The 13443-nt window shown below is 47.7% G+C and overlaps 1 protein-coding gene across 1 annotated transcript in view; it reads left to right on the plus strand.

The window, feature by feature from the left end:
- The window catches only part of HUWE1 (HECT, UBA and WWE domain containing E3 ubiquitin protein ligase 1), a 138630-nt gene that overhangs the window by 123208 nt on the left and 1979 nt on the right, over window positions 1–13443 (plus strand). The window contains exons 68-83 of the mRNA XM_054713817.1: window positions 564–1107; window positions 1547–2150; window positions 2957–3072; window positions 3185–3341; window positions 4490–4622; window positions 4873–5075; window positions 5664–5791; window positions 7273–7369; window positions 8805–8954; window positions 9373–9618; window positions 9878–9995; window positions 10480–10620; window positions 11477–11764; window positions 11873–11978; window positions 12555–12672; window positions 12983–13164. Coding sequence (XP_054569792.1) covers window positions 564–1107; window positions 1547–2150; window positions 2957–3072; window positions 3185–3341; window positions 4490–4622; window positions 4873–5075; window positions 5664–5791; window positions 7273–7369; window positions 8805–8954; window positions 9373–9618; window positions 9878–9995; window positions 10480–10620; window positions 11477–11764; window positions 11873–11978; window positions 12555–12672; window positions 12983–13164 — 3331 coding nt within the window. The remainder of the gene's footprint in view (window positions 1–563; window positions 1108–1546; window positions 2151–2956; window positions 3073–3184; window positions 3342–4489; window positions 4623–4872; window positions 5076–5663; window positions 5792–7272; window positions 7370–8804; window positions 8955–9372; window positions 9619–9877; window positions 9996–10479; window positions 10621–11476; window positions 11765–11872; window positions 11979–12554; window positions 12673–12982; window positions 13165–13443) is intronic.

Here is a 13443-nt window from a genome sequence, read left to right on the forward strand (position 1 = left end):
ATGATCTCCCTAGGGTATTTCCTTAAATGAGTGGGGGAGCCAGAGCTTTGGACGCCCTCTTCATAAAGCCACACTTTTAGTTGAATGTAGCTAGTATAGACCATAATCACAAAGTAAGGCGGGCTGGCACTAGCTGTGATGGTAACAAGGAAAAGTCACCTGCCTCCCATGCAGATAGTAAAACAGTGAGCCACTTGCCTTTGAAATTGTAGTGTCCAGGCTGTGGCAGTAGAAGGCAGTTCATTAGTAACCAGGCTAACGTAGAGTGGTTTCCAATGGGAAGGGAGTGATCAGTTCCCACATATACAGCAGGCAACCCTCTGGTAGTCTAGAGAAGGTGGAAATAAGTATCCTCTCCTAAGACTTTAGGTGCAGTCTGGTTTTACCAATTGATAATACAGAATCTCTGTTCTCTTCTCAGTCATTGTGGCATATAGGACAAGTCACTAGCCTGTTTGAGCCTCTTGTTGTTTATCTCAAAAATGGGTGATTCTTTAGTCTTCGCAGACAGCCTCTTGAGGAAATGGTTGAAGTGTTAACCCAGAAACCATGCTCTGTTCCAGGCCTTCTGGCAGTAACGTGGACACACTGCTCCGCCTCAGAGGACGGCTCCTTCTGGACCACGAAGCTCTGTCTTGTCTCCTGGTCCTACTCTTTGTGGATGAACCAAAGCTAAATACTAGCCGTCTACACCGAGTACTGAGAAATCTCTGCTACCATGCCCAGACCCGTCACTGGGTCATACGCAGCCTGCTGTCCATCTTGCAGCGCAGCAGTGAGAGTGAGCTATGCATTGAAACACCCAAGCTCTCAAGTGAGGAAAAGGGCAAAAAGTCAAGCAAGAGCTGTGGGTCCGGCAGCCATGAAAACCGACCGCTGGACCTGCTGCACAAGATGGAGTCTAAGAGCTCCAACCAGCTTTCCTGGCTCTCAGTATCTATGGATGCAGCCCTAGGCTGCAGGACTAACATATTCCAGATCCAGCGTTCAGGTGGGCGCAAACATACTGAGAAGCACGCAAGCAGTGGCTCTACTGTCCACATCCACCCCCAGGCTGCTCCTGTTGTCTGCAGACATGTTCTGGACACACTCATTCAATTGGCCAAGGTGAGGAGCTTGAAGGAACCCTCCTCCTGTGGTTGGAAGAGGGATGGTAGCCACAGCCTTGGTGAAATCTGAACTCTGAGGGAGCTGGCAGGTCTTTCTTGGCTATTATTGCTGAAGTCTGTATTGTTTCTAGGCAATTGTCCAGTAAAGAACTAATATATAATGTCTTCTAATTTCACAAGGCAGTGTAAGTGTCCTCCCATTTTGTAAGCACAGAGATTGATGCTCTAAAAGTTTACTAATCTTCTCTCCCTGCAAAGCCCTCGTTTCTTTCTAGGCTGCTTTGCCATCAGTTGGATACAACTGTATGACATCTCTCCTGTGTTGCCAAAGCTGTCCAAAGGAGTGGCAAGCCTAGGAACCAGGTGTCATTCCTTGTCAGGAAGACATGCTTCCTATGTAGACCCCTGGGCCAAGCTTGTCTTTCTGTTCCCTGCAGGTGTTTCCCAGCCACTTCACCCAGCAGCGGACCAAAGAAACAAACTGTGAGAGCGATCGGGAACGGGGCGGCAAGCAGGCCTGCAGCCCATGCTCTTCACAGTCCTCCGGCAGTGGCATTTGCACAGACTTCTGGGACTTACTGGTGAAACTGGACAACATGAATGTTAGCCGGAAAGGCAAGAACTCCGTGAAGTCAGTGCCAGTGAGCACTGGGAATGAGGGGGAAACCTCTCCCTACAGCCTGGAGGCCTCTCCACTAGGGCAGCTCATGAACATGTTGTCACATCCAGTCATCCGCCGGAGCTCTCTCTTAACGGAGAAACTCCTCAGACTCCTTTCTCTCATCTCAATTGCTCTCCCAGAAAACAAAGTGTCAGAAACCCAGGCTAATTCTGGCAGCGTTACTTCCTCCACCACTGCAGCCACCTCAACCACATCTACCACCACTACCACTGTCGCCTCCAACACGCCTACTCCCCCTGCTGCAACCACCCCTGTCACTTCTGCTCCAGGCCTGGTTACTGCCACGGCTATTTCTGCCATTACCATAGCTGCTTCAACCACAGTGACTACCCCCACGACTGCTACCACTACTGTTTCAGGTGAGTATGGATGTAGGCTGGGAGTGGGGCGTGTATGCCACCTTGCCTCCCACTCCCCATCCAGTTATTCCTCCCTAAGTGAGAGTGATCGGCTTGGTTTGTGTTTGTGAGACCCAAATGTGCCCATTCTCACCTCCATCAGTCCCAGTTCTCTCTCTCTGCTCCTCCCTTCCTCTTTCCTCTCTCTCTCTCCTCTCTCTCTCTCTCTCTCTCTTCTCTCTCTCTCTCTCTCTCTCTCTCTCACACACACACACACACACACACACACACACACACAAATATACACACGCGCGCTCCTGTGAGGACCAGCAGGCATTCACTGAATGTGGCTTCTCCTAGGTAAGCAACAAAAGGAGGAGAGAGAGAAGGTTCCTTTCTTCAAAGAACTCCACCCTTTCCAGCATGGTTGAGGGAGTTAGTTCTTAGAGGAAGGAGTTCAAGAGCAAGCAGAATACATTGTGAACCAGAGTAGAATAGAATAGCCAGGCTGTTCCAGGAAGTGAAGGGAGTGAACACTACAGCGGACTAGTAAGAATGATGTGAAGAAGTAGGTTTTGAAGAGGGGATTTTGTTAGTAGGGCAACCGTTGAGAGAAACATCTGGGATTCTTTGTCACTTTAAAAGATACAGTCATAAGAGTACTTGGCATCGAAAGTCATTTGGCTTTGGTGGGTGGATCTTCATTTTCACTGTTTCCATTTTGAAGTCCTGGACAGTTCAGTGTGATTCCTCATTTCTGCCGCTTTTAAGTCTTTGGCATGTGAGTCTCAGAGGCTTACAACAGTGTTCCGTCTATTTCCTCAAAGCTACTACTAAGTCCAGCAAATCTCCAGCAAAGGGGGGTGATGCGGGTACTGGCACTGCAGACTTTAAGATGGTATCTTCGGGCCTCACTGAAAACCAACTACAGCTCTCTGTGGAGGTGAGTCCAAACTCTTCCTGTCTCCCAAGGTTTGGGGAGAAAGGGTAAATAGGGGTGGATAAGGTTTTAGTTCTCAAATTGGGGCTCACTCTTTCTCCTTTCTTTTTCCCAGGTGTTAACATCCCACTCTTGTTCTGAAGAAGGCCTAGAGGATGCAGCTAATGTGTTACTGCAGCTCTCTCGAGGGGACCCTGGGACTCGGGACACTGTTCTCAAGCTGCTACTGAATGGAGCCCGCCACCTGGGTTATACCCTTTGTAAACAGATAGGTAATAATGGCATTAAAGCCGTCCCTAAACCTCTAAGCTAAATCAAAGTCCTGTGCTTCTATAGCACATCCCCCATGCTCTCTTCTGTCATATCTCTGATAGTACTGGGCTGTCATCTACTTTCTTCTGCTCAGTTCTAAAAGAGCCAAGCTAGGCTTCTCTCTACATCCCCAGTACCTGGCACGTGGTAGGTAATCCATGCTTAGGGCAAATGAGCATGTGTAGAACTGGCAATGCCCTTTGGTTTCTCCATTAAGAGCCCTCTGGCGAGCCTGCTGAGGCAGCTTTTGTCAGCTCAGAGATATGCCTGCACTGTGATCAGGCTCATGAATCGAGAGTCAAAATAATACCCTCTGCCTTTGTGCAGTTTTGAAGGTACAAAAATTCTAAGACCACTTGTACATTCCCTAGTTTTAGTTGTTTTCCTTTGAATTTTGCCAGGAAGGAAACTAAAATCCAGGGTGGTGACGTGATGGAATCAAAGAGTAGAGCCAGATTATTCTTGCACAATAGTCTCTCTTTGCTCTCTCCCACCTCCATCCCAATCATGGGCCTCCCTAGATATCAGCTGCCTGCTTAGTTATCTCCTTTTCATAAATGTCCCTGGAGCTAAGGTGATAAGAGAGTTGATGGGACTATATGAACCAGGGCATTCTTTGCTACTAAGAATTATAAGGTTCATAATAATTCTTATGAACTCGGACCTGTCTTAACTGCTACCATTTATTCAACGCCCATGGGCCAGGAAATATCTTGGCCCTCTACTACACATTTACCCCGAATTCTCAAAGCAGCCTTGTGAGGTTAGGCAGTATTCGTTGTACTAAGATGGGTAAGCAAATGGCCTGAGGTCACCACAAAAACCTCAGACATTCAAGAGGTATACAGGCTGCAAAACAGATAATTTTCCTCTTCACACTGAGCTGTGCTTCGTGCCGATTCTTGAGACCAGGTAAATTGGTGGTCCCTGGGTGATTGATTGGTCCAGAGCTCGCATAACAAGATGCATAAAGCAAAATTCCTGCTCACCCCAGGTTCTCTGTAGTTGAGCAAAAAGAATGCCCTGGGCAGGTTTCTTGGAAAAGTTTGGCTTTCAGCTGCTTCACTGGGAAAGTCTGGACACTTTCTGACTCCTCCCACCTACCCAGGTACCCTTCTGGCTGAGCTCCGGGAATACAACCTAGAACAGCAGCGGCGAGCCCAGTGTGAGACCCTCTCCCCTGATGGCCTTCCTGAGGAGCAGCCACAGACCACAAAGCTTAAAGGCAAAATGCAGAGCAGGTGGGTGCTAGCTGCGCGTTCGGCTGTGGGACTGGAACCTGGGACATGCTGAAAGGTGGCTCTTGCTGATTTCCTGGTGGTCCCCCCCGCCCCCGGGGGCAGATTTCCTTATCTGTCCTATACACATTTGACCCTGTTTTTTCCTCGTGAGATTTCTTACTCCTCTGGTTGACGCCAGGAAGCCCTGCTTGCTCTGAGTGTGTATGCTTTGGTGCTGTCAGTATACGCAAGCCACCTCTACACTATCCAGGTTTGACATGGCTGAGAATGTGGTAATTGTGGCATCTCAGAAGCGACCTCTGGGTGGCCGGGAGCTCCAGCTGCCTTCTATGTCCATGTTGACATCCAAGACATCTACCCAGAAGTTCTTCTTGAGAGTACTGCAGGTCATCATCCAGCTGCGGGACGACACGCGCCGAGCTAACAAGAAAGCCAAGCAGACAGGCAGGCTAGGTATGGAATTGGAGTGTCCAGTTGAGGGGCAGGGTTGGTGGTGGAAAACCCAGAGTCCCTGGAGGGCAGGACTTAATGTCATGTCTCCTTCCTGTTTCACCTTTCCAAAGGGAAGTGATGATTCTTTCTTAACATGTTGATGGCTGCATTCTGTATCTCCCTCAAGCTGCCTGCATAGGAAATGCATTAGTGCAAGTAGGAATTAAGGGGGAGTGGAAATCTGGCAAAGAAATTGAGGGCGGATCTTTTGCCGAACAAGATTTAACTCACTGAGTGTGCCTTTCTGTTTCCTTGATCACTCCTAACTAATACATTGCAGCCATGTTGCCTCAGCCATGGCTTGCCAAATCCTATCTCTTTCCTCCTGTCCCACAGAACCCTCTCACCTGCTACCATCCATCTGCCTAGCACCGTGTACACTGCCCTTGTCTGTAACAGTAGCCCTTAGTGCCTAATGATGAGCACTCTGAAGCTGTCTGAGCTAAAGCTCAGACTTCAGCAAGATGCCCTGTGGCAGCCCAGGAGACGGGAGAGTATTGGGCATCCCTCTTTTTACATTTTATAGCTTGCCTTCTTTCTTTCTCCCAGGTTCCTCCGGGTTAGGCTCAGCTAGCAGCATCCAGGCAGCTGTTCGGCAGCTGGAGGCTGAGGCTGATGCCATTATACAAATGGTACGTGAGGGTCAGAGGGCGCGGAGACAGCAACAAGCAGCAACGGTTAGCATGATGCCTGTGGCCCCTCATTCATTTGTCTCTCCCCCATCATCAATGGGGTTTCACTGCCCTTACCTTGTATGCTTTTGCATTGAGTTTGCTATATAAATGCTCTGGACAACAGAGTTACTTTTTTGTTGTTTTCTTTACTGTTTGTTCACTGGTTTGTTGGTTTGGTTTGGTTTGGTTTGGTTTTAAAGCTTGGCCATCATACCCCACTCCCAGCTATCCCGTCAACAGTGGCGCTTTTGCAAACTGCATAATGCTAAATGTCTGGGTTCTGAGGGGATGTGGGATGAAGATTTTTCAGTCTCATGGAACAATTCAGGTACATCAGAGACATCTCAGGAATCCTGCCCCTGGAAGTCCCCCAAGCTTGGTACACATCCTATGTAGCCTCTTCTGGCTATAGCTGTTCCCTCCACCCTGACCTCTGCCTCTGCTCTCCATATTCCCCTGGCACTTAGGCACTCAGGCCCTTTTAGGAGAAAACCTTCAGGTTCCTAGGTAGCCAGCTCATTGTTGGGATCCCAACACAGGGTGGCTACAGGAAAGGCCTGGCATCGTGTATGTATGCTGTGGCACTCATTGTTTTCCTGTCCTTGCAACATGCAAGTCACCTTCCCAAGATCCAGGATAAAAGGTATCCTGGGGCCTGGTTTTCCTTTATATAAATACTATTACACAATATGAGTTCATTGAACATGCTGGGAACAGCCTAGAACTTGAGGGCCTTGACTCAAGCAGGGTAGAGAGGGAAAATAATAGAGAGCTATTATTCTAGAGTATTTTTTCTGCCCAACCCTTTTCCCACACGTGATAACGCCAGTGTTGTCTTTTTAAATAATCCCACCCGTCAAAGGTTGCACTAATTCCCCTATTATTTTACTTTTTTAAAAAAATACTGTTTTAATTGATTTCAGAGAGGAAGGGAGAGGGAGAGAGAAACATCCATGATAGAGAATCATTGATTGGCTGCCTCCTGCACGCTCCACACTGAGGATTGAGCCCACAACCCAGGCATGTGCCCCGACCGGGAATTGAACCGTGACCTCCTGGTTCATAGGTCAATACTCAACCACTGAACCACTCCGGTCGGGCTTACTTTACCTTTTGTGAACAAAGAGCAAACTTCCCTTCTGCCCATCTGAGCTTTATATTTATGTACACATGTAAACTGTCCCAAGAAGAAATCTTAAAAAAGTCTGTATCCAAGAGGCTAGTATATGACTAGACATAGGTCCAGAATGGAATTGAGGCAACGCAGGCAGGCATCCAGGGAGGGAGCTTGCTAGCTCAGGGTGGAGGACAGCAAAGGAGGTGGGAAGGCCATTATTTTGTCCTAGAGAACTAATTTCCTGACCAGATATAGGAAGCTTCTTTCTAAGCCTGTGACATATGAGAAGTGGTAGGACCAACCCTCGCCTGTCCCTGAAGAATGCATAGTTGCACCTTTTAAGTGACTTTGTCTCCCTTTTATCCAGTCGGAGTCAAGCCAGTCAGAAGGTTCTGTCCGGAGGGAGGAATCACCCATGGATGTGGACCAGCCATCTCCCAGTACGCAGGATACTCAGTCCACTGGTCAGTACTGCTTCTCGTTTCCAGCCCAGGAAAAAGAAGAGTCAGTCTTCGTGGAATGTCTGCTGGAGGTCCTGCTCTCGACAAAATATATGCTCAGTGTTTCAAATTCGTTCGAGCAAACACTGTTTTCTGTACATGTTAATAGGCAATTACCAACCAGGATCACTAACTGTCATCACCTCACTGTCGTCTCGGATTCACAATACATGTTGCAATTCCTGTAGTAAAGAAACTATGACGGCTCAGTGGTTGAGTGTCGATTCATGAACCAGGAGGTCATGGTTCGATTCCCAGTCAGGGCATATGCCTGAATTGTGGGCTCGATCCCCAGTAGGGGTGTATACAGGAGGCAGCCGATCAATGATTCTCCCATCATTGATATTTCTCTCTCTCCCTCTCCCTTCCTCTCTGAAATCAATAAAAATATATTTTTAAAATACTTTTTTAAAAAGAAACTATGGTATGATATGCATGGAGATAGCATGTATTTGAATTTTGACTTCCCTATTTACTAGCTCTGGAACCTGAGGCAAGCTTCTCTTTGTTTCCATTTTATTCTTTAAAATAGAGATGTTCGTAGTTAGGATTAAATGAGCTAATGTGTATATATATTGTTAGAGCAGACCTGGCACACAGTGGATGCTGTTATTACAGCATTCCTCAAAACTAATTGCACATGAATACTTCTTGAGACCTTTTTTAACACATTCCTTGGGGATAGTGTCATAGGGACATCCAGTTTTTTAGCTATATTAGATCATTTAATAATCTACAGGTACTCTGAGAATTAATGAGGCAATAAGTAGACCAGCATTGTTTGGTAGAACTTTCCTACAGCGGCTACGATTTCAGTAGCCTGCATTTGAAATGTGGCTAGTGCAACTGAGGAACCAATTTTTTTTTTTTTATTGTATTAACCTTACTTAATTTAAATTCAAATGTCATTCAGTGTAGGACTAGAGCTTGCTTTCAGACGTTGCTTCGTATTACTCTATGGCAGTGGTTCTCAACCTTCCTAATGCCGCGACCCTTTAATACAGTTCCTCATGTGTGGTGACCCCCAACCATAAAATTATTTTCGTTGCTACTTCATAACTAATTTTGCTACTGTTATGAATCGTAATGTAAATATCTGTGTTTTCCGATGGTCTTAGGCTCTACAGCAGCAGTTCACCTAAGACCATCGGAAAACACAGATATTTACATTACGATTCATTAACAGTAGCAAAATTAGTTATGAAGTAGCAACGAAAATAATTTTATGGTTGGGGGTCACCACATGAGGAACTGTATTAAAGGGTCGCGGCATGAGAAAGGTTGAGAACCACTGCTCTATGGCCAGTGGGCCAGTCTACTTGATCTGCGTGTTTGGTCTGGGGAAATCGAAATGAAGGGACAACCTCAAAGGCCTGACTCTCCTGTGTGTGCCTTGTAGGCTCGGACGGAAACTCCCAGGGGGAGAAGGAGGAGAGGCCACCTGACTTACCCCTGCTCAGTGAACAGTTGAGCTTGGACGAGCTATGGGACATGCTGGGCGAGTGTCTAAAGGAGCTGGAGGAATCTCATGACCAGCATGCGGTGCTAGGTGAGTGGTGCCTGAGGGCCCACTAACCTGCTCTGGGGCCCCTTTAGCCTGCTTAATTTTCTTCCTTCCACGTCACCCCTCTTTCTCAGTGTCTCTGCAATGAGGATTCAAAGGAAAGTGTTTTGTTTTTCTCTGACTTAAATGTCAGGAAAAAAAATGTTTTCCTCTCTTTCTGTGGCTGGTATCTTTTACTTTTTAGACCAGGGGATTCTATACAACTGGTTGGCCATTTTTCTTTGGCATCAAGGAAGCTCTGATGTGCTCTTCGGCTTCACTTTTTTATTCTGCCATTATATTTCTCCTGCAAGTTTCCATTATTTCTTCTGTATTGTATTTTCGTGAGTAGATTATGTATAAAGAAGAGGTTTGTATGTTGAAGTTTGTAAAAATGTCACCTCCCTGTCATTGCTACCAATAGTGCTACAGCCTGCTGTGGAGGCCTTCTTTCTGGTCCACGCCACAGAGCGGGAGAGCAAGCCTCCTGTTCGAGACACCCGTGAGAGCCAGCTGGCGCACATCAAGGATGAGCCTCCTCCCCTCTCCCCGGCCCCCTTGACCCCGGCCACTCCTTCCTCCCTTGACCCGTTCTTCTCCCGGGAGCCCTCATCTATGCATATCTCCTCAAGCCTGCCCCCCGACACGCAGAAGTTTCTTCGTTTTGCAGGTACAGGGAACTCTTAGGCCCTCAAATATGAAGGGCTATGGTGTACATTTTATCCTTAGCTGTGTGTGTGTGTGTGTGTGTGTGTGTGTGTGTGTGTGTGTTGGAAAGTGAGGCTAGTGAGGGAGGGCCTGTCTGGTAGCACTTGTGTGTCACACTGCCCTTTTTCCCTGAAACAAGAAATACCTACTGGCTGGATGGCTGTCATCCAGTCTTCTGGGACCCGTGATGTGATGATTCCTGCTGTCCTTTCTCCCCTCAGAGACTCACCGCACTGTGTTAAACCAGATCCTACGGCAGTCCACTACCCACCTCGCTGACGGGCCCTTTGCTGTCCTGGTCGACTACATTCGTGTCCTCGACTTCGATGTCAAGCGCAAGTATGTGCCCTGGATGTTGGTGGGGGTGGCAACTGTCCAAGTAGTTTCTCCCCTCTCAGAAAGGAGGAAAGGAGCCAGAGTTCCTCCTGGGGCCGTGTTTGCTGAGGAAGCAGTTTTCCTGAAGTCCCATTCCATTCTTCAGGGTAATACAGGAGGTGCAAGTAGCCATAGTGCACAGGGGGTGCAGGAGGCCTCCTGAACACTCCTGACTCCCCTGCTCTTCCTTCCTGTGCACCTACACATGCTTACTTGCTACAGTGTCTGTGGGCCCTTATTTGGTGGAGATGGGGGAAATGAGAGTTGGTAGTAAATGACCTGTCTCTCCCAGCTACTGGGCATGTCCCCGGGGGAACAGTTGGGGAGCAGGAATCAGAGTAACTGGAGGATAGAGAAAGCATCATCGTGAGTCTTCATTCTAATGAGGCAAACAGAAGTTTGCTCTGCCACCCCCACTCCTGCGTTCCTTCTTTTTCTACCTCCCCAGATACTTCCGCCAAGAGCTGGAGCGTTTGGACGAAGGGCTCCGGAAAGAGGACATGGCTGTGCATGTCCGCCGTGACCATGTGTTTGAAGACTCTTACCGTGAGCTGCATCGGAAATCCCCTGAAGAAATGAAGAACCGATTGTAAGAGCCCAGAGCAGAGAAGAGACAAGATGGAAGGGCGTAGTGAAGGCTTACTCAGGCCCCAGATGTGCAGAGGAACATAGGGAGGTGCTGCCCCCACAAACTAGGAATTTCCATTTGGAATCCAGCTGATATCAGCACAGTGAGCTGCCTCCCCCATCTTCTTGGCCTGGTCTCATAAGACTGATCTGCTGCTGTCCCTTGGGCTGTGCTACCCAACAATTCCCAGTCAGAAGAGTCTTTGGCATCTATAAAAATAGACCTGATGGCTTGGCAGAGAGAGTTTTCCCATTGTTATACTACTAGGAACAGGATGCCTACTGAGCAAATGTTACCTTGGGCTAGGGGAGATACTGCTCACTGGTGATTGGGAAGCCACCAAGAGGAGATTGGCGGTTTGTAATGCCAGATGTCACGGGAGCAGTGAGATGACAGACCTATTTGGAGCAGTTCAGATGCTCCTAAACTAAGGAACTTGATGCCTCCTCTCCCTCGTGGCATGGGCTTGCCATCCCTGTCGTCACACAGGAAGTCAGAGAGGCTTCTAAGACAGACCGGGCCCTGCTCTTCCACTACCAAATCCTTACTGACATTGTTCCCCTAAGTGAGGCCTCATTTAGGCCTCTCTACCATTCCCATTGGTGTTTTCTGGAATATTGGTCAGCCTTTACTGGTACTTCTATCAATAATGCCCTTTTTTGTCCCAGAGCCTTCCTCTGGGCTCTCCTGGCACCCTGTCCTGTGACCTTACACTCCCCAGCCACTGCTGCAGTCACTCGTTCACCTGGGTCATGCTGTATAAGTGAGTGGCTCTGTCCTGGGCTTTCTGAATACCTGTTTCTCTTCTCTTGCGCAGGTATATAGTGTTTGAAGGAGAAGAAGGGCAGGATGCTGGAGGACTCCTGCGGGAGTGGTATATGATCATCTCTCGGGAGATGTTTAACCCTATGTATGCCTTGTTCCGTACCTCACCTGGAGACCGGGTCACCTACACCATCAATCCATCTTCCCACTGCAACCCCAACCACCTCAGCTACTTTAAGTTTGTTGGACGTATTGTGGCCAAAGCTGTATATGACAACCGCCTCCTGGAGTGCTACTTCACTCGCTCCTTCTACAAACACATCTTGGGCAAGTCTGTCAGGTGAGGATGTGGCACAGTCCTAGGAATCGGGTCCTTTATTTGTGTCCTGCCCCTATGCTGCCTCTCCTCCACCCCATCCCATGACCCTGTCTAATTGTGTTTTCCTAGGTATACGGATATGGAAAGCGAAGATTACCACTTCTACCAAGGCCTGGTCTATCTGCTGGAAAATGATGTCTCCACTCTAGGCTATGACCTTACCTTCAGCACTGAGGTAGGTCAGGAAATCCTGACTGCAGCACATCCCAGCTCGTCTAGGAAACGTATTCCGGATCACCCTTGACTGGCCATTGGATAACCTCATGGTTTTAAGGAAGTATCTCGACTTCTTAAAGTCCCGTGCCCCATTTCCCATCTGGCAGAGAGCAATGGGCATTTGTATGAGACATCACTAACAGGAAAACCAGAATTTGTAAAACAATCCAGACTGTTTCCTGGTTTCCCCCGTATAGAAAACAGTGTGTTACTCTCCATTCCCAAAAGTAGTTCATTGTAGAAAAATTAGACAAATGAAAACAAATTTTTAAGGTTACTCTTCCACCAAATTGTCTTTGTAAAGATTGTGTTATGTTATGTTACATATATTAGCCATACCCTCTTTCCCCTTTCCCCTTGGCCTTTTCCTGTTGGGAAGTTATGACCTCATGAGAAAAGTCACTGTTTTTTATGACCTTGCTTCGTCTCTCTGCCCAGGACATGGCAAAGAATTTAGGGTGTGTTCCCAAGTATCTATATAAACCCCATCCTAGACCAAACCTGATACATGTGATTGATGTTTTGGGTATTCTAGGTCCAAGAGTTTGGAGTCTGTGAAGTTCGTGACCTCAAACCCAATGGGGCCAACATCTTGGTAACAGAGGAGAATAAGAAGGAGTATGTACACCTGGTGTGCCAGATGAGAATGACAGGTAGGGGAAATGTCCCTTAGACCCATTGTTGCTCAATATGGGAAGTGGTCAGGTCTCACTTCATTTCACACACATCATTTCCTCTTTTCCCCTATGGCAGCCACAATTGCCGCGCACAAAAGGAATCCAAAACTTAACCAAAAATATTTCCTTTCCTCTACCCTCATGGGGGCCCAGAAATACAGTGGCAGGCAAGGCAGGCAGTCCAGTCAGCATCCTAGTAGCAGCATGGGCTAGATTGGGGGGGATTTCTGACCTCTAACACTTGTATGGGTTCAGATGCCACATGGCTTGTTGGTTCTCTTTCCAGGAGCCATCCGCAAACAGCTGGCGGCTTTCTTAGAAGGCTTCTATGAGATCATTCCAAAGCGCCTCATTTCCATCTTCACTGAGCAGGAATTAGAGCTGCTCATATCAGGACTGCCTACAATCGACATTGATGATTTGAAATCCAACACTGAATACCACAAATACCAATCCAACTCTATTCAGGTGAGCTGCTGCGGGCATCCCCCACCCCTTCACCCCTAAGCAGTGCTAGTTTGTATGACACCAGATAAAGCAGTACTCTTAAGGGAAGGGCGCTATGGATGACCACTTGCCTATGTGTAACTCTTCATTCTCTGGATCACATTTTTAGGTGATGTTTTTGCTCATCCTGTGAATGAACTGAAACCCATCTTACAGAGGAGACTTGCCTAGATTCCCAGTCCCATCCCCCCTTTTTTCCAGGAGCTCCCTGTCTAACTCTGGCTTCTTGTGTCCCTTCCT

Source organism: Eptesicus fuscus, chromosome 1 (genome assembly GCF_027574615.1).
Source record: "Eptesicus fuscus isolate TK198812 chromosome 1, DD_ASM_mEF_20220401, whole genome shotgun sequence".
NCBI classification, from domain to species: domain Eukaryota; kingdom Metazoa; phylum Chordata; class Mammalia; order Chiroptera; family Vespertilionidae; genus Eptesicus; species Eptesicus fuscus.